At 37.7% G+C, this 27,826-nt stretch overlaps 1 protein-coding gene across 4 annotated transcripts in view; it reads right to left on the reverse strand.

The window, feature by feature from the left end:
• The window catches only part of ATP8A1 (ATPase phospholipid transporting 8A1), a 269,168-nt gene that overhangs the window by 205,822 nt on the left and 35,520 nt on the right, over positions 1 to 27,826 (reverse strand). For 3 of the 4 annotated variants that reach the window (XM_033214110.1, XM_033214111.1, XM_033214109.1), the window contains exons 2-5: positions 25,809 to 25,923; positions 24,446 to 24,545; positions 23,376 to 23,474; positions 14,839 to 14,884 (exon numbers count right to left, since the gene is read on the reverse strand). In XM_033214110.1, coding sequence (XP_033070001.1) covers positions 14,839 to 14,884; positions 23,376 to 23,474; positions 24,446 to 24,545; positions 25,809 to 25,923 — 360 coding nt within the window. Of the gene's footprint in view, positions 1 to 14,838; positions 14,885 to 23,375; positions 23,475 to 24,445; positions 24,546 to 25,808; positions 25,927 to 27,826 lie in introns of those variants that run through there. The other variant, XM_033214112.1, reaches the window with a different exon arrangement.

Genomic DNA, 27,826 nt, shown 5'->3' on the forward strand with positions numbered 1-27,826 from the left:
CAGCCTCCCAGGTAGCTGGGACTACAGGCACGCGCCACCATACATGGCTAATTTTTGTATTTTTAGTAGAGACAGCATTTCACCATGTTGGCCAGGCTGGTCTCGAACTCCTGACCTCAAGTGATCTGCCTGCCTTAGCCTCCCAAAGTGCTTGGATTACAGGCGTGAGCCACCGCGCCTGGCCCTAAAAATCCAAATTTTCTATATTTGGTTTTCTGGAAAGAAAAAAAAAAGCAAAAGAATTAAATTATGATGGGGGGGTAGGTATTTCTTAGGGTTTTGCTACTGCCTCACATCAGTAGGGTTACCCAGTATACTTTTTTTTCCTGTGATGTTATCTATAACACTGAGTATGCTAATAAACACCAAAAAATAAAAATAAAAATAAAACAGGATAAGAGAGTATGTGAGGTAGCAAGCACAGCACTTAGTACTTATGGAGAGAAATATGTCAAGGCCCATCAACAAATTATCCAGATGTAAATCCTATGAGGGAAAAGCATTTAATATTTGTTTTAATATTACATTCCCTGGAAACAGCACAGTACCTGGCACACAGTAGTTACTCAGTAAATATTTGCAAAATGAATAATGCATAGGTACAAAAACATTTGATTCAGTTTCTTTTGATGTTGGGATAGATGAAGGCTGAACCCTCTAAAAGTATCACAATAATAATATCCAAAATGTTAAATAGCAAATGTAATATTAATTACAAACAAAAATGTTTTGAAATCAGTGTCACAAGATAAATTATTTAAATTATTATCTTTTTGTGTCTCTAAATTCCCTGAACATATGCATTGTGTCTTAACCATTTTTTATTTCTTGTACTTGCAGCACTTTTGGTATATAGGATATTCAGATGCTTATAAAACAAATGAATGAATACCTCACAGTGCATTTTGGTGAATCAATTTTGTTAATTTTAAAAAAATAATTTCAAGGTAAAGAGCTAAAATAAAGTATTTCCAGTATAATATCTTAACTGTATAAGTTAAAGTGCCAATTTTTACAGTACTTAAACAGGTATGGACCAAGGATCTAAAGCACCTTAAATTGATCACTATCCCAAAACAAAACTCTAATGCCTGCAGAGCTCACCCAAACTGATCCCAGGAGTAAATCCCCTGCTCGACGTTGATCATGGAGCAGTAGGGGTTTGGAGCTTCTGACTCGGAGTCAAAAAAACCTCTGGTAGAAAAGCAAGAGGTGCTGTCTCTGCCAGAGTCCAACAGTATGTCCCTAAAAATCAGTTGTAACAAAGCATAAAGAATAAATGAGGGCCGGGCGCGGTAGCGCACGCCTGTAATCCCAGCACTTTGGGAGGCCGAGGTGAGCGGATCACCTGAGGTCAAGCGTTCGAGACCAGCCTGACCAACATGGTGAAACCTGTCTCTACTAAAAAATACCAAAAAAATTAGCCAGGCATGGTGGTGCACACCTGTAGTCCCAGCTACTCAGGAGGTTGAGGCAGGAGAATGACTTGAACCTGGAAGGGGGAGGTTGCAGTGAGCCAAGATCACACCACTTCACTCCAGCCTGGGCGACAGGGTGAGACTCTGTCTCAAAATAAATAAATAAATAAATAAATAAGAGCACACTCCCCTTTAATCATGTAACCCAGTGGCTACAATATAATGAGAGAGATGGTAACAAAAAGAGATGGTAAAGTTCTGTTCCAATCAACTACACCCAAGATCAACTGACAGAATGACTGGGCTATAAGTTTGCATAAATTTACAAAAAACTGGTCAATAGGGTCTAGAGCTCTTTATTGCCATTTACTTCCTTCTGATCCTATCTCAGTAATTCTCCCAGCTGTAATACTTAGTTTTTTAAAAAACTATCAGTGTCCAATATTTCTAAAATCAAGATATTTGACATGACGAATAAGATTTCAGATTAGACAGGATGAATAAACTCTGGAGAACACACTATCTTCCTGGAATTTGATTTGGGTCTCAAGTCTTCCAATTCATGGACAAGCTATCTTTCTCTATTTATTCACATCTTAATTTTTCTTAGATATGTTTTATAGTTTTCTGTGAATGGGTCTTTCACTAGATTTAATTCTTGATTTTTTTCCCCTTAATATCATGAGGGTTACTTTTTATTCTATTTTCCAGTTGTTGGCAGTATTTAGAAATGCATTAAATTTTTGTACAATGATCTTATCATCCTGTAATTTTGTTACATTCACTTATTAGTTTGGGTATAGTTTTTTTAAACCTTTGTTTTGTTGTTTCTGTAGCCATGCTTTTGAAGCAACTTAATTTTTCTTTGTTTACAATGCTGCATTATGATTTTTTGGCAGTTTTATTATGCTCATATGCCTCCCTGTTTAACCCTTTTTAAAACTCTTACAGAAAAATGCCTTTGAACATCTGGAATAATTTTTACTACTAAAAACATCCTGTTGATTTTGTGCCTCAAGCATCTCAAAATCTGCCAATATTTTAAAATCTTCTCTACCATCATCAGTGTCAGCACCCCTAGTTCCAGGAACCACCCCCTCCCAACTGGATGTCTGTATTAGCCTCAGGCTAGTTTCCTGCATTCATTCTTAATCGCTTTCAAATTCAGTTTCTACAGTGTAGCTATAAGTATTATCTATGATGATTTTACATAAATGTAATAATTACACATTATTATGTATCAGTCCATATACACAAACTTGGGTCAACCCTTGCTCAGAACTCTTCAATTGGCTTCCCTAGGCTCAAAGAATAAATCCAAACATCTACAAGGCCTTTCATGAAGCAGCTCTTGCCTTTTTCCCATCATTACTTCTTGCCACTCCCAACACACTCTCCTTTTATGCCCTCTGTAGTGAGCTCACCATGCTCTCTGCTATCTCAAATCCTTTGCACATGTTTCCATGCCAAGAATTCTCTTTCCCTCCATCCCTACCTAGTTAACTTGTACATACACCTTGTAGATCTCAGCTTTAACAGCACTTTTTCAGGGGACATTGTGTTGACACCCAGTCCTTCCTCCTCACCCCCAAATCTAAATGAGCTCCGTGCACTTTTCCTTTAGAGCACTTATCACAGCGTCACAGTTTTACTGTATACTTAATTAAATAGGATTATTTAAGGGCTGTCTCTTCCCCTAGATTGTAAGATCCATGACAAGAGAAACCTTCTCTGTTATACTCACTGTTACTGTTCCAGTGTTATCACACAGCACACACCGACATAAAGGTGCTCAGTAAGTACTAGCTGGGTGGCATGCTGGATCCACTAATATTCTTATCTGTTATAGGATCATATGAGACCACTGTAACAGTTATAAATTTACTAAAGATACAACTCCACTACCTGGTAGGGCTCATGTTAAAAATAACATACAGACGACATCTAATAAATAGTTATATAGGAAAATACTTTGGCAGTTCCTCAAAAAGTTAAGCACAGTTACTACAGACCCAGAAATTCTACTACTAGGTATATACCCAAGTGAATGCAAAACATATGTTCACACAAAACTTGTATATGAATGTTCACCGAAACACTATTCATAATAGCCAAAGAGTAGAAGCAACCCAAATGTCTATGAACTGATGAATCAATAAACAAAATGGGGTATAGCCATTAAATGGAATGGTATTCTGCCATAAAAAGAATTTAAGTACAGATACAATGACGTGACTGAATCTTGGAGATATGCTAAGTGAAAGAACCCAGACACAAAGGGCCACGTACTGTATGATCCCATGTACATAAGATGCCAAGAACAGACAAATCCACAGAGACGAAAGGTAGGTTAGTGATTGCAAGGGACTCCAGGAAGAAAGAAAGACTGCTTACATATATAGGGTTTCTTTTTGGATTGATGAAAATGTTCTAGAATTAAGGTTGCGGTGATCGGTGCATAACCTTGTGAATGCACGAAACACCACTGAACTGTATCCTTCAACATGGTGAATTATATGGTATGTGAACTATAACTGAATTAAAAAATAGCTATATAAAAAGATGCCAATGAACTATTTTAACATTTGTTTAAAATAGACATCTCAGTTTTATAAGTGACTAAACTGATTTTCAGTGCAAGCAGTTAGAAATGGTTATGTAACCTTCAGAGGCAGTAACACAAACTGTTCTCTGGTATCAGCTCAGGGCCACCCCTTCCAGCTCTGTAATTTAATCTAGCCCTCCTCAATATGCTGCGACTTTGCAGATGTTTGTTAGTTCACACGTAAAAATAGCCTTGATCCACTTTGTTGGGTTCCATTTAACACATGGGAAGTGTCACTGGCTTCTCATATCCAACAGATTATGCCAGAGTCTTCACTCAATAACGGACAGTGGAAGCCAGTGGCACTTACGTGGAAAACCGCCTCCAAAACGGCTGCACTTCTGCCGTCCTGCTCCAAATCTGCTTGACGCCTCCATCTTCTGTATGTGCTCATTTTCCCTCAACCTTGCTCCGATTAATTTTCTCTCCAGGTTTAAACTTATTTACCTCCTTTCTCCAACTGACCTTTTGCGAATCTTTGCCTCCAGTCAAGCAGTGCATTCTCCTCTCCACCCAAATGTTCCCTCTCAATTCATTATTGGAGAAATACTTAGAAAAATGTGGCATACTGCCCAAATGTACACATCTAAGAAACTTTTAAATATATATTCAATATTTTCTACCAAATGACAAAATCAATACATGTTTCCAGCAAGACAGGTATGTATACAAGGTAAAAGCTGACATTCCTCTTCTCAAGGCCACTTTCTCACAGTAAGGAGAACTAACTGATGAATCCTTGCACACCTTCCTCTAGACAAACATGGACATTCCTGCTTTTTCTTTCCCTTTTAAAATTTCTCTGCCACTTGGTTTTCCACTCAACATGCCATAAATACTTTAATGAAAAGCAGAGATATTTAATTCTTTTTTGGAAAATACTCCGTGGCATAGATGTGTCAATTACAACGGGTTGGATAATTAAGCGAACTCATAAGACTTCACAGGATGTATTCACAAAAGACTTTACTCAAGGCAAAGGATATGGTACAGCAGGAAAATGAAAGCCCACAAAAGCATCAGAGGCCTGAGAGACTGATAGGTACAGCTCCCCAGGAGCCCTTCTCTTTCATCCTCAACATGAATTTCGAAGCTCCATGGTATGTATGTGAAATCTGAATTTCAGGAAAGTCCAGGCAAGTTTCCAGTGGGGTCTTTTCCACCCTCTAGTTGACTAGCCAAGGCAAACTGTGTAGCCAGTAAAACTAGTTAAGCCATCAATCTCTGTATATGCTTAAACTAAGTAGAGAAGTTAGTCTGGGGTGGCTACAAGGGAGTTTCAAATCTTAAACAGCATACTATAAATCACTAGCTAGTTCGTCTCGCCCTTGTCTTAGGCAGTGTTCAGCATCACACTTCCAGGTGTCCTGGGGTAGGCACAGAGCTGTCCTTGCCCTGTGTGAGACAACTCAATTTTCCACAACAGCTGCATCATAAAGCATTCAACTATTCTCCCCCGGTGCAAATTCTCACTTCTATTTTTTTTCTACTACCAAGCAATGAAATATATTCACATGGTTATATCCTGTAAGATAGAATGCCCCAAAGAACATTGCTAACTCCAGGACATTTGAGTTTGCAGTTTCATCAGATACAACCAGATACCCAAGAATCTACAGCACTCCACACTTTTACCAGCAATGTATAAATTTCCACTGACTATAAACTGAGACAAGTACAAACTTAACAATTCCGTGAATTTTGTCAATCTGATGAGTATTTGATATTTATTCTGAAGGCTGTAGTGGTCTGGATTAATCAAAGTATAAATTACCTTTACATCCCTATGCTGAGGTGGAATCCTAACTAAATAGAGTAACGCTTCTTTGAAAGTATTACAGAACCTTGCTGCTCAACATTTGCTGCATGGGCCTGCTGCATCTGCAGTGCTGTAGGCTCCTTAGAAATGAGAGCATACTTCTACCCCACCCCCCATTTGTTTTGTTCTTGAAATACAAAACCAGAACACAGAAATGAAGAAAGGAAATACACAAACTTGAGGCTAGCCTCATCTTGGAATATAGATGAGTATACTCTGTTGAAGTTAAAAGTCAGCTCACAACATAAAAGTTTCTGTACAAATCAAGACTTGAACACTGGCCAAGGAAACAAGTCAATCCTATAATTCATTGTTATCTTTTAGAAATGGTTCTTAAACACCCAGTCCTTGGAACAAAGAAAATAAACACCACTACATGTTTTATGCCGGTGACTGAATTAGCAATCTAGCTATTTTTAAATCACCGACCTCCCCTGACCCGGCACTAACCTAAGTTTAGAGAAAGCAAACAATGCCGGGCCTGTGATGAGCATTTAGGGTTGTTGGGCAAAAGTAACAGAGCTGCTATTCTGATTCCAGAGTTGTTTTTTTTTTTTTTTTTTTTTTTAATGTATTCATTTCAGTAGAGAATTAGGTAAACCTCACAATACACAGCCAAGGCCAAAATTTTGTACATTTAGAATGTGTTCAAGAAACCAGTCACAATATAACTGGATTAGATTTCAACAAGGAGGTGACTGTGTTCCTTCAAATAACCTTCATTTAGGAAGATGACATTCCTCCAATATATGGAAAGCGTTAAGAAGGTGAGCCTAGCAGAGATGATTAAAGACGCCTGGTGAAGGGGAGTAGGAATAAGTTACGACAGGATTGTCAGAATGGCCGGTGGTGCCTTGACAGCTCATTGTTTTAAATGCAAAAATCCTCCACTGCATCTTTCCGGTTCCAACCAAACACGCCTGCTATAGTTTTCAAACAGCCTAATTAGTCTGACAGTCCCGCCATGGGAGAGTTCAGACTAAACAATTACCTCAAATGTAACTTGTTTTCATTTAGCAGGATACAAGGTAACAGCTTTGTTGTAATAGGTTTCTTTTTTGAAATGAAAGCATTCTGTTAAAGTACATTCGGAATTCCTCAATCAAAGGCCCTGGAGGAAGTGGCCAGTTTCTCAGGACTCTATCAAATATTGCACAGGTGCAGGTGCTAACTTACACTCTAACACCAGCTTCTCTGAGAGAAGCACGCCACCCACCCACCACCCCAATCAGAATGGTCTACTGCTGGGGCCACTGCCAAAAGTGTCACTGGGGGTCCTACTTGGGAAATAATATCTTTTTTTTTTTTTTGGAGATGGAGTCTCGCTTTGTCGCCCAGGTTGTAGTGCAGTGGCACACTCTCAGCTCACTGTAATCTCCACCTCCTCAAGCAATTCTCCTGCCTCAGCCTCCTGAGTAGCTGGGAATACAGGTGTGCACCACCACGCCTGGCTAATTTTTGTATTTTTAGTAGAGATGGGGTTTCATCATGTTGGTCAGGCTGGTCTTGATCTCCTGACCTCGTCATCCACCCACCTTGGCCTTCCAAAGTGCTGGGATTACAGGTGTGAGCCACCACTCCCGGCCTATCATTTCTTAAGTGGGTAACAAGAGGCAAGTCATCCAAAAAGACAACGGACACTACTGTTGCCATAGAGGAAAAGTAAAACCACAGAAAATGTAGTGTGCTCCACTTCCTTTCTCTGAGTCAGCATGTAAGAGGAATTTTAGGTCATCAAGGACTGGAGTACAGCTGAGACTATGGCTTTGACTGGGGCAAAGAAGGAAAGCCAATATGCCAACATTAAAACATTATTTTATTCACTATATAGACTCTTACTTCCAAAGACAACTTTTAAGTCAAAAGCCTCAGTGTGGCACAAACTGACACGGCACAGGAAGAGTCTCTTGTATAAACTTGCCTATAAAGGTTACATTAAACCACCGGGTGCTTGGCTGAACCATTAGTGTCCACTGACACAAAAGACAAAGGAAACTTCCTGGATTCCTCTTTCAACCATGTAATACATATAATAATACATATATTGATGTCCAATTGGTTGATACTACTTCTATCACCTCATTTATACAACCTTTAAATGAGCTGTCCTAAAAGTATGACCCCCTCACCAGCGGTGTCACTGAGAGTTTAAAAATGAAACTCTGGGGCCCCACTCCAGGCCTACAGAAACTCTAGGTGTGAGTTCCAGCAATCTGTGTTTTAACAAAAGCTCCAGGGGATTCTGAAGCACAAATCTGAGAACGAATGGCTTATTAAAAATCAATATAAGTGGCACAATGTGATCGGAGCACAAAGACCAGCAATACCCTGTTCTCAAAATGCTTTCCCTTATTCCTGCCCACAGTCATGAGTCCCTTACTTTTTCCTCTGCTTAACTGAGAAATTCCTTGAAAGAAAAATCTCCCTCCACTGCCTCACCCATCAGTCATTCCACAACTCCTTGTGATCTGGCTTCAGTTTTCAGAGCTCCACAACTACTCTCTAGTTAAGAAAAATGAACAATGGCAACTTCTTTTAAATGCTGGATTTAGTGGGTGTCTCAGTCCTGGTCTTTTGATTTGGCAGCACTTGGTATTTGACTGGGTTTCTCTCCATTGCCAGGTCCAGTTGAATCTATCCACTGTGTGCTCTCCTTTGTCTTCTGATTGACACAGCCTGTCCCCCCTCCTTAATAAGAAAATCAATCTCTCTGTGCCTCTCCCTGCCACCTTTCCATAGAGCCATCAAATTCTTTCAACAGTACAAGTGGAAGCCTATCCACACTTTTCAGAATTCCATCCAAGTTCCTCACCCTGGTTTTCAAAAGACTCAGAAAAATGACTCTTACTTGCCTCCCTGTCCCTGCACTTCATTGTTTCATGACATGGATTCTATGCCCTGGCCAAAACAGACTATTGCTATTTCCAGAGTACATCTCATGTCTTCCCACTTCCACAGTAATGCTCATATTAGTCCTTTCACCCTGCATCACTCACAGTTACTACCCTGATACCTGCTTACCAAAGTTCCATTCTTAATTTCATGAACCCCTCAAACGGCATTTTGGAATCCCTACATCTCTCATTTGGTGTTTTTTTTTTTTAACCTTGAATTCTATCAGTCTGCATCTTATCTTCCCTACAAGATTATAATTTCCTGTAGGGCGAGCATGATTTGTTTCTCTCTGCATTTTCTACACAGGGTCCTACATGAGAAAGACGTTCCATAAAGACTTTCTGAATTAAAATAACAAATGTTCTAACTTTGAATCACACCCATTTTCCCCAGAAAATATGTTAATACAACTTATTTGGGTTTGGCAAAAACAGGAGAGAGAAAAATTCCCATGAAAGCAGACTACCTGGTTGAAATTTAAAAATAAAAGACAGTGTGAGTGGAGTATGCCCATACAGGAATAAAGTGCAGAGCAAAGTCATAAAGCCAACCATAAAATCAGTCCTCTCACTTTAACCATCTTCCCACATTACCTCAATGGGTTTCGCTCCTTTGTGTGCAACTTCTAAAAATAAAAAAACGAAAGACAATCTGGAGCTGTCTTTCCCCACAAATATCTCCTCTCCATCCACAGCTACTGCTGAAGACATCTACCCAGTTCAATGGTTAGATCTTAGTATTTGCATAATACTCAGATCTTTGTGATAATCTGAAAATATTAAAAATCTTATAGATGTCTGAAATTACTTAGGCCATAATATGCTTAATTTTAAGTCCCTAGGATCATTGAAACACTACTTTCTAAAAACCATTTATAGGTAAGCCAACATACACGTGGCAGGGGGTATGTTCAGGTCTACTGAATGGATCAGATGTGGGGGTACCTCCAGAGAGACAAAAAGGGAGCAACATTCTCTTTTTTGACAGGCAAGAAATGTGTTGCTATTTTAAGTCCCTTAGCATAATACATCCCTTTGAACAGCACTCAAATGAATTGAACCAGATGAACTCTGCCTTGTTAGTAGGTCATTTAATGCTTAACAACCTGAAACACATTCAATCCACATCAACTCAACACCTTTTTCACAAAGGACTTTAAAGGTGAAATGGTTTCCAGTGGGAGATGAGCAACTACGTGCCCTGCAGGGAAGTAGTCTTGTTAGTGGCTCTCAGCCATCACTCACTCAACTCCATTCAGAAAAGGCTGACTGATGTAGCTCTAGGGAAGGAAGATATAGGTGAATATGAGTCGATTTATTAGTTTTAGCTATGTGCCTAGTTTAAAAGAATTTCATGTGACCTTTTCTAAATAATTAGAACAAAACTGCTTTGTTACTTATTCTAATCTAATGCTTAGTATCATAATAAAATAAGGCACAATATTAAACAATGTAGCCTTCATTCAACTATAGCATCAAACCACTTGATCAATGGGCTGCCAAGGATTGCAGCTCTATCTTCCACACATTCTCATATGCAGAATGTATACAGACCATACTCCAGGGAATACACCTGGGTTTTTAAAAAGCAAATTTAGTCATTAGGAAGCATTTACAAATTTTCCCAAATACCTTAGTTTGCACCTGAACTCAATCCTTTCCTAGGCCTCCATGCTGTGATTTTAGATGAAGCTGTCAAACTAGCCATCATGGCGTTTCATAAGAAATGACAGCATATTTTTACCAGTTAAAATAAAAACTAGCTCAATCACCACAATAAATTCATATGGAGATTGGCTTCAATGTACATATTAGAGTAACAATGATAAATTTGTAATTTATAAATTTCTGCAGAGATATATTTGGCAGAACAACGCATCTCAGAGAAAACAATGAGAGATGGTCTCTCACGTGTGTGTAGACACATGGAGGAGGCTGTGCCAAAATCTGAGTTCAAATATCGAGGGAAGAGATCAGAGGAAATGAAAGTAAGGTTAGATACAAGGAAAATGAGGGCATTCTCAACAGGGCAGTGCTTTGAGTAGTGGAAGGGATCAGCAGACAAAGTATTGTGTTCACAGAAGGTGAAGCAAGGGTTAAATAATCTAATGACTTTGACAGAGAAGATAAAAAAGTGGCAAGAACTTCTGCCATATTATTTTATCAGTGACTATGAAAGTCTGGGACACAGTGTGATGAAAATACTGCTTTTCATCTGATTTGCACTCCAGATAATGAATTTTCAGGAAGGCTTCTTTTGATTTCCAGTCCTTCTTCTTCCTTTATTATGTAAACTCAAGTATTTATCCAGAGAGTGGTTCATTTACTTGTTCATTTACCATGCACATAGAGAGTACCTGCTAAGACAGGTCCCTGGTCTGGGAGCTACTGGGAACACAAAGCTGAGTAAGAGTCGGACCTTCATTCTGTAGTGTTCCTATCTAGTATGCAAAAACCATCATACAACAAAAATCCTGGAGCAAAGAGAAGCAGCCACCATGCTCTGGGCAGAGTGGACCATAAAACTCATCAAGACTCACTCAAATCCCTGGACTTCTGAGCGTCAATCTACTCTGTCCTCCCTCTGCAACTAGGTTCTTGGAAAACAATACACAATTTTACACTTGTCGGGTCACTGAATGATCAACCAAACCAGCTTATATATCTCTGGGGCAAGCCTTGTTTCCAAAAGTGGTGTTGACAACCGTGAGGTTCTGAGTTAGGTCTCAGCTCCATAATTCAATCCTTGATTGAGTTAATTTATCAGAGAAAACAGGGCATCCAATAAGCACCAGTTTTCAGTTAAATGGTTGAAAATGTTGGAAACAAAATGACAAGTTTATGTTTCCGAAGTTGCTAAGGAATGAAAGTGTTACCCTCTGATGCCTCACATAAGGAGAGAAAATATTCATTTCTCTGTGAATATAAAAGGGTTAACATTTGACTGAGGGAAAAATGTCTCTTACACATTATGTGGCCTTGATAAACATTGACAAAATGAAAATTTGAGTTGGATGCTTTAGATGTCCGTCAAAAATTAATTACCTGTCAAAAATACTCCTCCCAATACTCCTCCCTCCCCGCTCCTATACACCCACTTCTGCCTCAATTCAGAAAAGCAAATTGAATTTCATCCTGGTCTAGTAACAGATGGCTTTCATGCTAAGCAATTTGAATTATCTGACAGCAAACAGTATCCTACTTGAACATTTTTGTTATCTCCTATCAACTGCCAAACCAAGAAGACCAATACTCAAAGGCAGCAAAGGGGAAAACAAAAATATACCATTCTCTTAGGAAACAAATTCAACTACCAACATAAAAGCCATAATTTCTTGGATACAGGACTTAATACAGTCTGAAGGAAAGTACAGTCCTCCTTCAATATCCATGAGGGATTAGTTCCAGGACCTCCCATAGATACAAAAATCCATGGATGCTCAAGTCCCTTAATTAAACTGGTGTAGTATTTTTTCATATAACCTATGCATATCTTTTCATATACTTTAAATCATCTCTAGATTACTTATAAAACCTAACACAACATAAATAGTAAATATGTAAATAGCTATGTAAATAGTTGTTATACTCTATTTTTAAATTTGTATTTTTTTATCATTGCAGTTTTGTTTGTTTGTTTGTTTGTTTTTTAAGATCGAGTCTCTCTCTCTCACCTAGGCTGGAGTGCAGGCGCACAGTCTCGGCTCACTGTAACCTCCGCCTCCTAGGTTCAAGCAATTCTCCTACCTCAGCCTCCCAAGTAGCTGGGATTACAGGTGCCTGCCACTACACCCAGCTAATTTTTGTACTTTTAGTAGAGATGGGGTTTTGCCATGTTGGCCAGGCTGGTCTCGAACTCCTGACCTCTGGTGATCCACCCACCTCTGCTCCCAAAGTGCTGGGATTACAGGCATGACCCAGCGCGCCCGGCCTCGTTGGTTTTTTTGTTTTTTGTTTTTTTCTATTTTTGATGGTCAATTGGTTGAATCTTAGGATGAGAAACCTACAGATACGGAGTGTATTCTGTTGACTAAAATGGCTTTTATAGCTAAGTCCTAATATTTTATTTTTGAATTGTGTTTTATATACATTTATTATAGAAGCTTTTCCTCTCACTTGCCTATTCTTGTATTTAGCCATAGGGCCAATCCTGTTAATCAATGAAGGGGACTCATGAACCAAGATGGATAGTCAAGAAATACAATTTTATCTGAATGGTAGACAAAGAAATTTTTTTTTGGAGGTTGGCAAGTACCCAGAAGGGTGGAGCACCCGTGTGGTAGCCCAAAATCATCATAGCTATGATGACCACACCTCCACTGTACTATGCTGACTTCTTGAGCCAAGGCTTGAAAATCAGTAACTGCCAGTCACTGAACATAGAAGCCCTCTGCTACAAGATACATCATGCGTTGGAAAAGCACTTATGTACTTCTGTTTCAAAAGCTGTTACTAAATTTTCTGAGCAATATGGCAACAAAAGCAAAAACTGCATATTGCCAAAAATACCAGGCTTGAAACATCTGGAATTTTTCCCTTTCAATTCCTGTTTGTCCCTTCATAACTAAACTCCTGGAGTAGCTCTGTCCCAGGCTTTTAACAGTCCCTTACTCCAGTTCATTCTGCCTCACATCTTTAACCCACATGCTCGGCCTGTCTCATTTTGGCTCATAAACCTTCAACAGTGACTCAGTATCCACAAGAAATGTTGAAATCCCCTTGGCTTAGCATTCAAGATCCTATACAATTCAACCTCAGCCTACCTTTTAAATCATGATTTTGTTTCTCTCTGATGCAAATCTCCTTTCTGCATCTGGCAGTCTAATAATGATTTAGCAAAGCAGTCCTACAGTCTTCTTATTTTCCAGAAAAACCCCTCCTCCTTTCCCACTCAACCCACACATAAGAATATCTTCTCCATTCCTCTCTGTTCATCCAATGTCCTCCTAACATTCAAAGTCTAGCTCATGATACACCACAATTTTCTCTCCTTACCAATTTTTATAGCACTTGACATAGAAACCACGATTTGCCACAAAACTCTGAAGAGAATTGAGATCATGTAGTCCAAATCCTTCATCTTCCACACAGATCATCTCTTTGTACTTTTACATGTTTTTACACGGACCTAGTTCAACAAATATGTTATAAGCTCTTCATAAGTTGTAAGCTGAAGTTCCCATCTTATACTTTCTTGTATGTTCCATAATAAAATAATCACAGTAAATATTTTGCAAATTTATTAGGTTAATTAGTAAATATATCGTCCTTAAGTGTATTAAAAATTGGCATATAATGCCTATTGTGGGAGGTGGTGAAAAAGAAGCAGGGAATTTTGACAGGACTCCATAGAAATATCAGCAGTATAAAAATAGTCTTCCTAAATATCAGATAATGTTGGCAGACATCACTGATCCTCACCTCATCAAAGAACTTCAGAGATGAGATTCTCAGATGGGGCAAACTCATTCAGAGATGAGCTAAGATGTCTGTTTCTCACATTCCTGGGCATTTAAAAACAAAATCTTAGAACATGACAGCCCATTTGCTTGTATTAAAGATCATTTTGCTTTTGGCTGTATCAAAATGAGCCCCATCCAAAAAGAGCTGTGCCAAAATGCCATGCACTGTACAGAAGCAGGCCTGGTTGTATTTGTTTTATTTCTGGAGTGTCTGTCATCTGCATGTATAACTCAGAGTGTTTCTAAAATGCTTTTCACTCAAGTGACATCACATCAGCTTATTTTCTATACATCTTTTCTAGAATAACATCTGTAGATTACAAGCAAAATAAAGACACTTTATAATATTAAACACTGTCAAAACAACTGCAGACTTTTATGGACTATATTTGAGAGAATATTGCTATGACACACTTAAATATATTTAAAATGGTGGCTTTCAAAAGTGTTATCAGTATAAATCACTCTAAAGTGAGTTTAAGTGTCATCCTAACAAATGCCACAAAGCAAAAATCAATCTACCCCGAAACAAAAACTTGAGATGCACAGTATTTGCAATTGAATTATATGTAATTAAAGTGTTTGTATATACCACAAGTGGGTTTGACAAATATGAGAAAAAAACATGTAAAATTCCTACCTTGCGTTTGTTTCTTGTTCACTGCATTATCGGCTTTATGTCGTTTCTAAGGTTTAAAAGCAAAAAGAACAACTATGAAAATGTGAATGAGATTACTAAAACAAGAGAACACTCATACCAAAAAGATTTAGCTTATGTTTCTCAAGGTTTCTATCCTTTCTCATTCATGTCAATGTTAAAGTATGCATTGCTGGGGGAATGGTGATGGGAAGAATTAGAGGATACCTAGGAATTTTAAAACTGAATGAACAATTCCCAGTATCTCCATACAGTGCCCCTCTTCTGAGAGCACAAGTTTGTGGTCCTCACGAGGATCTTACCTCAGCACATAGGTAGGATTACAATTTTAATGTCCTAGAAAAGTATGAAAGGTTGATTTAGTATTTTGCTTTAATAACTCACTTTAAAAAGGAGATTGCCTGAGAGAATTATCTATAATAACTACCGTTTAATAATGGTATTGAAATATTTTCAGCTTCTTATGAAATTCATCACCAAATTAAGCTGAGCACATCCTCTATAATTTAATGATATCCTGATGTTTGCCAATGACTTGAACCAACGACGTCTACCATTGACATATAGACACTCCTGTTCACTGCTCTCCTGCATTTCCTCCTCTCACTACTTGCAACCAAAAGCCGTTGAATTACATAATCTCATCATATTTTCCTTCCTCCCAAGAGCACCTACAAAATTACACAATAAGCAAGTGAGTTAGTTTAAGTCTAGGTAAGTTTGAAGAGTTGCATAAGCCAAGGTTTTACAGCAGTGGGTAAGAAAAAGAAACAGAAGGTCAGAGGAAAGGTGAGAATCTGAGTGGCCAGGGAAGCTTATTTTCTCTCCGGTTCACCTAGAGGTTTTCATCTAAACTTACAGCATCGAGTATAACTCATCAAACTCTGTTAACACTGCAGAAGAGTGCTTAGTGTAACTAACTCTGTTTGCTCAAAGATCCTGTCATGTAAAGCCTGAAGTTGAATTTAGTTGTGCATACCTGACTATAATATGGGTTGGAACAAATGTAAAACAAATGAGTTCCTAATTTCTCCATTTGAGAAAAAATACAGTCTTCAGAATCACTGTGCACATATGAAAACACTGCAAGAGAAAAATCTAGAGGTGTGGATTAGCACTCCTCCAGGATATGACAACACCCAAGAGGAACAGGTAAGAGCTGGCAGTGTATACCCAGTTCGTGGAAACAATCAGCTACTGAACTGCACAAAATACAAACAAAACATTCAAAATGCCTCTGCGAAAGAATTATTGAGAGTGATTCTTCCCACATAGACACGCAGGAACACAATTAGAACTCCTTTTCAGTATAAAATACTCACTAATAAAAGTGTATTAATGTAGACTTTTAATAGGCATATTATTGCTTCCAAAAGCAAGCACAGTTTGCCAAAAAAGATTCTTAAATGTTTAAAGTTCTGTTAAATATGTAGCACCAGTAGAGATTTTCTAGTTATAGAACTTTGAAAATACTCTTTTTGCTTGTTAGTAGAGATTATAAGAAAATTAGAAAGTGATTCAAAATAAATTTTGATAAAAAATAACAGTCCAAGGTAAATTTAGATATTTAAAAGAGGCACAGATGTTTCCAAAATATGAGACAATGGTTAGATTTCCAACTAAAGGAGACAAATAAAAGCTAATTAATGAAACATTCCACTTCAAAGAGGAAATTTAATCTTAGTGAAACCCAAGGCGATCTTAAACATCACTTTCCATCTACAGAGAATTCTTGCACAAGAGCATCTCTTTCCTCGTCTTCCCATCACAGAATAAATTAGGTTACTTGTCATGAAACAACTGTGTTCAATATACTAAGGATCTACCTCAATAGGCAGATTTTAATCCCAAGACTACAAGAAGAAAGCATCTAACTTGTGTCTTGATGAGATTATTCCTTCTAAAACTAGTAATTCATAAAAAATTAAGCTATTCTCTGAGTTCAAATACCTCAACTATGTCATAATCAGAATTCATTTACTATGACTGAAGGCTAATGAATTATTTGATATCATCAGTATTAGATTGACAGCACACCAATAAACTGTATTGCATAAACAGTATTATGAACTTCAGAATACACAGTATACAATGCTGACCACTCTCTCCTTCTGGAAACTCTTCCCTCCCTAGGTATTTCTTATCACATCATTGCCAGGTTTACAATCTGTACCTTGACCCCTTCTTGTCTCCTTTCCCTACTTGCTATTCAGCGATGGTATTGCTCAAGGCTTACTCCCTGGCCCTCCTCGCTTCTCACTCCACATTCTCTTCTTACAACTCTTTCATACCTGCAGTTTCAATTATAACCAGTAAATAAATACATAGCAGTCAAAACTCTCATCTGAGCTCCACGATTATATCTGGTTGCCTCTTTAACATCTCTCTGGCAATCTCAAAGGCATCTCAAACTGTCCACAAGGCAACCTGTGACCTTAATCTCCAAGACCTGGTACTTGGCTCAGACATGGCAACACATGCCATTCATTTACTCAAACCAGGAACTTCATTCTTATACCTTCATTTTCCTCTCATTCCTATCCAAGCCATTCTTTCACTCAATAAATATCTACTAAACACTGACTATGTGCCAGGCCCTGTTACTGCTGCCGAGACAAAACCCCTTCCTTGCATGAAGCTTACATTCCAGTGGTTGTGGATAGAATAGGGTATGTAGCATGTTAGAGAGTGGTTAAGTCTTGTCAGTTTTATACTTAAAAATGTAGTAAATTCATTTTCTTTCTTTTCACCATGTCTACCATACATGCTGAGTCTAATATATCTTATATATTTTTTTACACTAACAACTGGAGTATTCTTGTCTGCACAAATGCTGTTTTCCTTGTAATCCATTTTCCACTGTTTAGCCAAAAGGATCTCTAGATAATAATACAGTTAACATCTGTTCATCACTGACTATATACCAGGCACTATTCTAAGGACTTCACGTGCATCATTTAATTCTCATTAATAATCTAGTATGATTTTTTTTTTTTTTTTAGATGGAGTCTCGCTCTGTCGCCCAGGCTGGAGTGCAGTGGTGGGTTCTCGGATCATTGCAATCTCTGCCTCCAGGGTTTAAGCAATTCTCACCAGTGTGATTACTTGATTAATGTCGATCTCTTCTATTGGATACAAGCTCCATCACGGCTACTTTTACTCACTAACATAGTCTCAGTATTTGGTTCCTACACACTGTAGACTTTGAATAACTGTTTTGTAACGAATGGAGTCTACTAGTACTTAAATTAACAAGTTTATAGCAAAGAGGGAACATTTTTAGTGGTAAATATCAATTTAACAAATTTGATCTTTATCATAGGAACTAGCATTTAGCATAATACAGCTTTTTAGGAAAGAGTTCTCCATCAATTTTAGAGTATTTTCAAGTATGTGTATTGCTATTAACACATAAAAATAGAAAATGATACTATGTTGTCTAAAGCATCAAGAGTTAAAATGCACTGGGGTGGATAAATCTTCAGTATCTTCCCTGCAGGCAATTCTTATTATATTTCTTTCTTTCTATCTATCTATCTATCTATCTACCTTTTAAATTTTAAATCTCTATATATAGATTTAAAAACATTATCTAATAGAATGTAAGAAAGTTTACTAGATTGCAATCTCTACTTTATTCACTGATGTATTAGTGGCAGCCATGACCAGTCTTCACCAATATCCAGCTCTCCACTTCCATGGACCCTGAGATAACACCTTCTCTTTGTCATGTCACTAGTTCTAATATTGAGCTATAAAGAGATGTGTGCTCCCTTTCTGGGCCAAAACATAGAAGAAATGAGATTCCATCCTCTCTCCCCACCCTTGCTACAATAACCACCAATATTCCACAAAGCAGAATCTTGATTCAAGTTATTCCCTGATGCCCTCCATCATGTCTCTTTCAGTAACTGAAAAATAAACTTAATGTATTAAGCCACTGACATATGAGACATGATTACCAGCACAGCAAAGTTTAACACATCCTCATACATATCCTAATTAATGCCTGGTAGTTCAAGAGTTCTTCAAATGTTCTTGCTGAATGGATGAATGAATAAATGTATTCATTATTCTCACTGATAAAGATAGCTCTTTGTCCAACTCTCTAAATTGTTATTTGATTTGTCCCTCATTTTAGAGAGTATTCTTTCAAACTTTCTATCACTTTACAGTTTTACACAAACTTCTTGTTAAGCTACTCTTACAATTTCTAGCCAATTTCCTAACAGTGATTTCACTGGAAAACTACTCTATATGATACTATTGTATCCCAATACTATTATTACATTATTTAGGACTGCACGATTAGCAGCTTTCTAATAGTACCCAATTATTATATTATGCCAAAAAGACTTCTGTTAAAAACAAAAACAAAAACAAAACTTCTTGAATACAATTTTATTTGCCATGTACTTTCAAAGATTGAGTACTAGAAACCATAGCTAGAGAGATTATAGCTTTGCCAGGGAACAAAACAAAACAAAACAGACAGGGAAGGCAGTTTTGAGTAGTGATTATACGTCAGGAGTCTGGAGCCAAAATGCCTTTTTTGAATTCTGACAGCCCCAGTTGTGACACTGGACAAGTTACCGTACCCCTTCTGCCTCCTCTTATCTGTAAAATAGGGATGAGATTAATAACATCTTCAAGGGTTGTTATAAGATGCAGTAAATGTAAAGGACATAGAGTAAGTACAACCTAGAAGCACAATAAATGTTGTTAATATTACTGTTGGTGACTCTTCACAATCATGCAGAGCCAAGAGCACTGGATAGGACAGAATTCTGATTCTATCACTTTCTTGGACAAGTTACGTGACTTCTCTAAGCCTCAGCTTCCTTACCTTTAAACTGGGTTAACATCCAGCTTTCAAAGTTACTGAAAAAGTTAAATGAGAAAAACATTTGCAAAACACTAGCAGGATGCCTAGAAAACTAAAGTTACTCAACGAAAATTAGGCTAAACAAAGAAAAGGGAAGTCCATAAGGCAAAGAAAGTGACAAAAGTGTAGTAAAGACCAATCCCCGTGGACTGCCAAGTCCTATCACAATTTAAAAGTTGGCAAGTCAGCGTGGAGCAATACAGGTAGGAATCTCTTATGCTTCTCAGCTAGTGTCTCCATCAAGTGTGTCATTTCCAATCAAGGGGACTATGCTGTTTCACACACATGCACACACAAGTACAACACCTGTTTGTACTCTTAAATACTTGGATGCTTTTGAAACTGATAATCTAAATCTTCAATTGATCCATTCCTAATGTGGCACATGCCGTCTTAATAAGATCCCAATTTGATCCTCTATAGAAAAAATGTTAATGTTTGTATAACTTTAAACTGGAGCATTCTAAACAATTTCTCAGCATTTCCTTGCTTTACCATCTTACTTTCCTAAGGCTTAACAGATTGTCATCTCAGACTGGCAAATAACTATTTTAGAATAAAATACCCAGGAATACAGCTAACTAGGGAGGTGAAAGATCTCTACAAGGAAAACTACAAACCACTGCTCAATGAAGTCAGAGATGACAAAACAAAAAACATTCTATGCTCCTGGATAGAAGAATCAATATTGTAAAAATAGCCATACAGCTCAAAGCAATTTACAGATTCAACGCTATTGCCATTTAAATAGTTTAAAATTTAACTATTTAAAAATTCATATGGAACCAAAAAGAGAGCCCAAATAGCCAAGGCAATTCTAAGCAAAAAGAACAAAGCTGGAGGTATCAATCATGCTACCCAACTTCAAACTATATTACAGGGCTATATTAACCAAAACAGCATGGTACTAGTAGAAGAACACACATGGATCAATGGAACAGAACAGAGAACCCAGAAATAAGACTGCATACCTACAACCACCTGATTGTCGACAAAGCTGACAAAAACAAGCAATGGGGAAAGGAGTCCCTATTTGATAAATGATGCTGGAATAACTGGTTAGCCATATGTAGAAGACTGAAACTAGACCCTTTCCTTACACCATATACAAAACTCATCTCAAGATGGATTAAAGACTTAAATGAAGGCTGGTCATGGTGGCTCATGCCTGTAATCTCAGCATTTTGGGAGGCCAAGGTGGGTGGATCACCTGAGGTCAGAACTTCAAGACCAGCTTGGTCAACATGTCAAAACCCTGTCTCTACTAAAAATACAAAAAAAAAAAAAAAAAAAGCTGTGAATGGTGGTGGGAACCTGTAATCCCAGCTACTCAGAATGCAGCTCAAAAACAAAACAAAAAACAAACAAACAAACAAAAAAAGACTTAAATATAAAACCCCAAACTATAAAAACCCCAGAAGAAAACCTAGGTACTACCACTCAGGACATAGGCATGGGCAAAGATTTCACGACAAAGATGCGAGAAGCAACTGCAACAAAAGCAAAAATTGGCACATTGGATCTGATTAAAGAACTCTTGCACAGCAAAAAAAAGAAAAAAAAAACACAACAGAGTAAACAGACAACTTACAGAATGGGGGAAAACACTTGCAAACTATGCATCTGACAAAGGTCTAATATCTGGCATCTATAAGGAACTTAAATTTACAAGAAGAAAACAACCCATTAAAAAGTAGGAAAAGGGCCGGGTGCAGTGGCTCACACCTATAATCCCAGCACTTTAGGAGGCTGAGGCGGGTGGAATGCCTGAGATCAGGAGTTCCAGACCAGCCTGACCAACATGAAGAAACCCTGTCAGTACTAAAAACACAAAATTAGCTGGGTGTAGTGGTGGTGCATGCCTGTAATTCCAGCCACTTGGGAGGCTGAGGCAGGAGAGTCGCTTGAACCTGGGAGGTGGAGGGTGCAGTGAGCCCAGATCGCACCATTGCACTCCAGCCTGGGCAATAAGAGCGAAACTCTGTCTCAAAAAAAAAAAAAAAAAAGAAAAAAGAAAAAAAAAAAAGCAGGCAAAGGACATGAATGGACACTTCTCAAAAGAAGACATACATGTGACCAACAAACACAAAAAAAGCTCAACATCACTGATTATTAGAGGAATGCAAATCAAAACCACAATGAGATGCCATCTCATACCAGTCAGAATGGCATTTATTAAAAAGTCAAAAAATAACAGATGCTGGCAAGGTTGTGGAGAAAAAGGAACATTTATACACAGTTGATGAGAGTGAAAATTAGTTCAGTCATTGTGGAAGACAGTGTGGTGATTCCTCAAAGACCTAAAGACAGAAATACCATTTGACCCAGCAATCCTATTACTGGGTACATACCCAAAGGAATATAAATCATTCTATTATAAAGACACATGAATGTGTATGTTCATTTCAGCCCTATTCACAAAAGCAAAGACATGAATCAACCTAAATGCCCATCAATGACAGACTGGATAGGAAAATGTGGTACATATACACCATAGAATACTATGCAGCCATAAAAAAGAACGAGATCATGTCCTTTGCAGGGATATGAATGGAGCTGGATGGAGGCCATTATCCTTAGCAAACTAACACAGGAACAGAAAACCAAATACCGTGTGTTCTCATTTGTAAGTGAGAGTAAATGACGAGAACACATGGACACAGAGGTGAACACCACACACTGAGGCCCACTGGAGGGTGGAAGGTGGCAGGAGGGAGAGGATCAGGAAAAATAACTAAAAGTAACTAATAGATACTCAGCTGAATGCCTGGGTGATGAAATAATCAGTACAATAAAACCCCATGACACACATTTACCCATGTAACAACCCTGCACATGTACCCCTGAACTTAAAAGTCTCTCTCTCTCTCTCTCTCTCTCTCTATATATATATGTATATATATATATATGAAGTATTTTAAAAGAATAGGAAAAAATCAAACCAAAACAAAACATTGGTCTCCTCAAGTAAGACAGTTAAAACAGATAAAACAGAAAAAAGGCCTGAATTTATCTGGGAGAGTTAGTTTTATAAAGGAGAAAGTGACTTCTCCTTTCTCTTATTACTACAGAATAAAAACAGCAAATTTGGTTACTTTCTTTTAAAAAATGAGATAAAGGAAAAAGAAGCTTAGAACTACTAAATAAAGTGAGAAGGAATCAAAGGCATTTAATAAAGTGAAATTTATTAAAATTATTTAAATTAAAAAATAGAAAATATCAAAAAAATCACTTAATTTGGAGGTTTTTTCATTTAATTGAAAATAATGTTCAAATGTACTTTTCTCCTCAAGTCAATTATTATAGTAAATTAATTTCTTTTATTTGCTAAACTATAAATGCAATAGAACACTGTAACAAACATTTAGCAATATTATAGAAAACAAAAATTAACTTCAGGGGTAGGAACATATTCTAGACTATAAATGCAATAGAACACTGTAACAAACATTTAGCAGTATTATAGAAAACAAAAATTAACTTCAGGGGTAGGAACATATTCTAGACATTTGAAGTTGAATGGATATTTTAAACAGCCCATGCCAAGAATTAAATAATTTAAGGAAAAACTAGCATTTAAAACATATATAAATAACAAAGTCACATATATTTATGAAAAAAATAGAATACTTACAATATCTTCTATTATCTCTTTGATAGCTGCCACAGCTAAAATAAATAAGAGAGGAACCAGTGTTGTGTAACGACCTGTTGGTGACACATCAGGTATTTGCTATTTGGAAAAAAAGAAGATAAGAGAAATCCAATGAGAACTAGAAAATTTATAATAGATTCAAGAAAACAGTCTTAGTGCCTTCTAAAATATGCCTCACTGATTTTAGTATCTTGGCGGACTAATGCTGGGTGAGGTAATTTGTTCATATCTAATAAGTACTGGAAAAGCATGTTAATTAGTTTCATGGTAAGCAGTTGTATACAGGACTACCACCTCCATTGGAAAATTGGTTACATAAGTTACAGTATATCTATTCACTAAAATATAACTATTAAAATGACATTTTAGAAACACAATGAATAACTGGGAAAATATCCACACATTGTTATATGAATACAGCAGGTTACAAAACAATAGGTATTCTATGATCCCCTTTTTGTAAACTAAATCAATAAACAATGGTTGGAAGGAAAAAAGAAAGACCAGAAGGATACACACCCACAATTTAAGAGTAGTTGTCTCTGGTGGTAGAATAGTAAGTTTTAAATTTTTTTCCTTGTGTTTTGTGGTGTTTTAAAAATTCTTTATTTTCAAGGTCAATGAAAATATTTTTTTCATATTTAAGCATATGTTAAATAAGCTACTTTTAATAAACTAGAACTTTTTCTGACTACAACTAATTTACATACAAAGAGAAGCACAAGATTTAAATTCTTGCATTCTAAGGTTCAGAGTTGACAGTTTTACTACGAAAATTAATATTTTAAGAAAACGTACCATCCCCTTTACCACCCAAAATGAACAGTCCTTGCCACATCAAATTTATAGAACATCCAAAATAAGCTGATAAAAATGAAGCAAAAAGCTGGGAAAGGTAGTGGATTCCAGCACTGCTTGCAGCAGGAGCCAGAAATGTCCACCAAAACCAGCTTCTCTCTCGACATTTAGATAAACCTCAGGGGATTGGTCACGGGCTTAACATTTATTAGTACCTGAACATTTGACAAGGTTTTATGATATGACTTTACCTGAAGCAGTGCAATAAAGAGAAAAAACGAATTAGCAGCTCTTCTGAACTGAGAGTAGAGAAATCTTGGAAGGAATGTGATTATGTTGTATTTTGCAGTGCTAGAAAACAAAAATGAAAAGCAGTATAAAACTTCTCCATAATTAGCACCCATACTTACAAAGTTCTGTTACTACCATATAAAAAGTTAGATAAGGAACATTTGCCGCTGTTTCAAACTGGGAGAATATTGCAAAGGGTTATTAACCTAAATGAAAGAGAGTGAAAAGGTTAAATAAATAGTAAACAGTGAATACCACAGGTTTTATTTTTTGCATAATCTTTTGTCCTCTTTGGCCAGTTATCCTGCTTAACATTACTAGAAGTAGCTTACAAAGAAGAGCAACTTTGGAGTTAAAGGGTTCCAGTCCTCCATAAGACAGAGTACAACATGTGACTAGAAAATAAAATCTTGCAAAAAAAATCCCCCAAAATCAGCAATTTGACGGTAAACAGAGATGCCTTTCCTGGATAATTTCAGGGAGATTTCTGGGGTTCTGCTTTAATTTTCTTCACTGCCACTCCAGGAACTTGGCTAGAAATCCACATTAAACACACCAGATATGCCCACATCAGTAAGATATCACCACTTAGCTCTTAGAAACATCCAGATCTTCCTCTTGTTTATCAAATAGAAAGGAGATTAAAGCAGACACATGCCACACTACCCAAATTGAGAGGTGTTCCTCTAGAATTTGAAGTTGTACATATTAAGTGAGCACTTCTCAAATCTAGTAACTCTGCCACTGGGGAAACACTTTGCTGGCACTGAAGGTGTTTATGTGGTCCCAGAAGCCGCTTAAGTGGCCAGTGCTTACAGATACTTTTTACACTATTGTTGAAATAAAGACACAACAGTGCAGTGAAGTGATTCGCACAGCCCTCCGTTCCTCCCCACCGTACTAAACTTCACAACTATTAAAAACCAATATTTAAAGACTATATAACCAGAAGGAATTCTTGGTGCAGAATTGCAAAGACCTCTTCTAAAATGTTAAAACTTGTTATCCAAAACCAGTAATGCATCGCTCTATTAACAGGTTTAGGACACAGGCATTTACACATAAGCAGCTTCCATTATTCAGACCATCTATGTAGAACTGGAAGAGGATAGGTGCTTATTCTTTCTGCTCCTTGCTATTTCCAGATTCTTATTAATATTTCTCTATTGGATAGAAGATGGAGAAACAGCCTATTCACACTGCCACCAGGGAGCTCTCAAATATTAACTGACTGCACTGAAATTTCTTTGCAAGCATTTTCATTTTGACCTAACCAGCTCTGCTCTGCTGGCTGGTCTCATGGCATTCTTTGGAAGTTCCTACCTGACATGGTTATTGCAGAATTTTGTCAGCTGGGGCTGGTTGATGAAAATAGTCCTCACTTCCTCCTGGTCAGCCAGTGAGGTCTTCTCTGAAACATCATCTGTCTTCTCATAACCTTAGAAAGAGATCATCTTCTTATTGGACAAGAAATGTTTTATTGTCCAGACCAAAAATACATTTCATAACTAGTCTAGAATATGAAATCTGTTAAAAGCTACATGCTTCCCCTTACTGCTGTTTCTTTTATAATAAAAAGTAACATCCTCACATTTAACATTTCTACTAGATTTAAAGGGCAGCATTTAATAGTCATGTAAAAACTGAGCCATATCAAAAACAAGACATAACATCAACTTTACCTTTCCCCCATAAGTGTTCAACTTATTTCCTTCCATTATATAAAAAGATGCCCAGAAGTAAAAATTATTTTTAAACTGGTTTAAATTACAGTTTTAGTTAAACTAACAAGATAAAGGTAATTTAAAATATAGTCAAAAATACAGGCATACGCATTTAATACTTTTCTGGGTTTTTTCCCAGATGAAGACAGAAGAAAAGATAAATAGTAAGGTTTAAATAGGGAACTGCAACAGTGATCCAACTCACTATCATCACCTATTTGTTTCTCCAGTTAGAATTCATGTTCGCAAATGAATTTTAAATTTCTCAAGAGCACTTCAAGTCATCTCATAATCATTGAAACAATATGCTAGATTCAACCGCGTACTTTGTTGCAATGCTGACACTTCAAAAAATACACACAAGTTCTAGAACAGTATATGAACAGATAGTATTTTAAACAGCTTTTTGTACCTTCTAGTGAAAATCAAAGGGGTGACAACAGTACTGTATCTCCAAAACCCATTTTTCTTCTCTCTGCTGCCTAGCCAACGCCAACTCCTCCTATAAGACCTGCTGACATGTGGTTTCTTCTGAAGTGTTCTATGACGTTCAAGTTAGGGAAACGTCTTTGCGTTTCCACAGCCCTCTGAACCTCCCCACTCTTCAGCAAAACACTTACCAGCAGGTTTTGTTGCTGTCTGAGTCAGGTTCCCCCTACCAGAATGGGAACTCCCTAGGGCCACAGAAGGTGTGTTATTCATCTTTCCAACACCAGTGCCAACCAACAGCAGGTACCCAATGTCTGCCAAATACATATACCCAATGAAAAAGGAGTGGTTAACTGTTTTTTGAGGGCAAGAAAAGCTGCTCCACCCACTGATTAAAAAAACAACTGTTGGCCAAGTGCCGGTAACAAACTACATGAAAAGCTGGCCTGTGGGGTTTGTTACAGTTTGAAACCAGAAAATCATTGAGGTGCTCTACAAAGGTGAGAAGCATGAGCACAGGGACTGGGGTGTGAGAAACAGTGTCAGGTGTGCAGGGGAGAGCCAACAGGGCAGTGCTGCTGGAGCACAGACAGAAGGCCGACTAGAAACCACGCTGAGGAAGCACACAGGCCAGGTCCCCGAGGACCCTGCGCTCTGCTTGGCAGCCAGCCACTGAAAGCTTTCCAAGTAGGAGGGGCGCAGGGTGAGAGGCACATTATATCCTTATCGCCCTGGAGGTCACATGCTCTGGTAGGTACTGTCACACCCATTTTAGGGTTTCAGACCCAGTCGACAGCTTTGCTCACAGTGTTTCCCTACACCATGTTCTAAACACACACGTTACCCTCCAGTTTTGTATAATTGAAATTTCACACACGGATTATCAAATGAGGGAGATCAATCTTTAAAAAAATTGAGTCCTTTATTAGGTCTTCCTTCCTGGTAGCATGAAGACCAGAGTGTGCTGTTCCCAGTCTCTGGATGAGAGAGAGCGTGCCTCAAAAACCAGCTTTCCACTCCACTCTGAGCTGATGCTCTCAGGTTGTGTTGTATTTACTTTATATAATGGACTTTTGAGTGTTGTATTTATGCAATGGGACTTTTGAGGGCCTGGCCCTGGGATGTCCTTAGCTGAGGAGCTGGGTGTCACTCCCTCTAGACATACCTACATTGGGGTCTCAAATGCTG

This window comes from Trachypithecus francoisi, unplaced genomic scaffold (assembly GCF_009764315.1).
Source record: "Trachypithecus francoisi isolate TF-2019V2 unplaced genomic scaffold, Tfra_2.0 Lachesis_group1, whole genome shotgun sequence".
NCBI lineage: Eukaryota > Metazoa > Chordata > Mammalia > Primates > Cercopithecidae > Trachypithecus > Trachypithecus francoisi.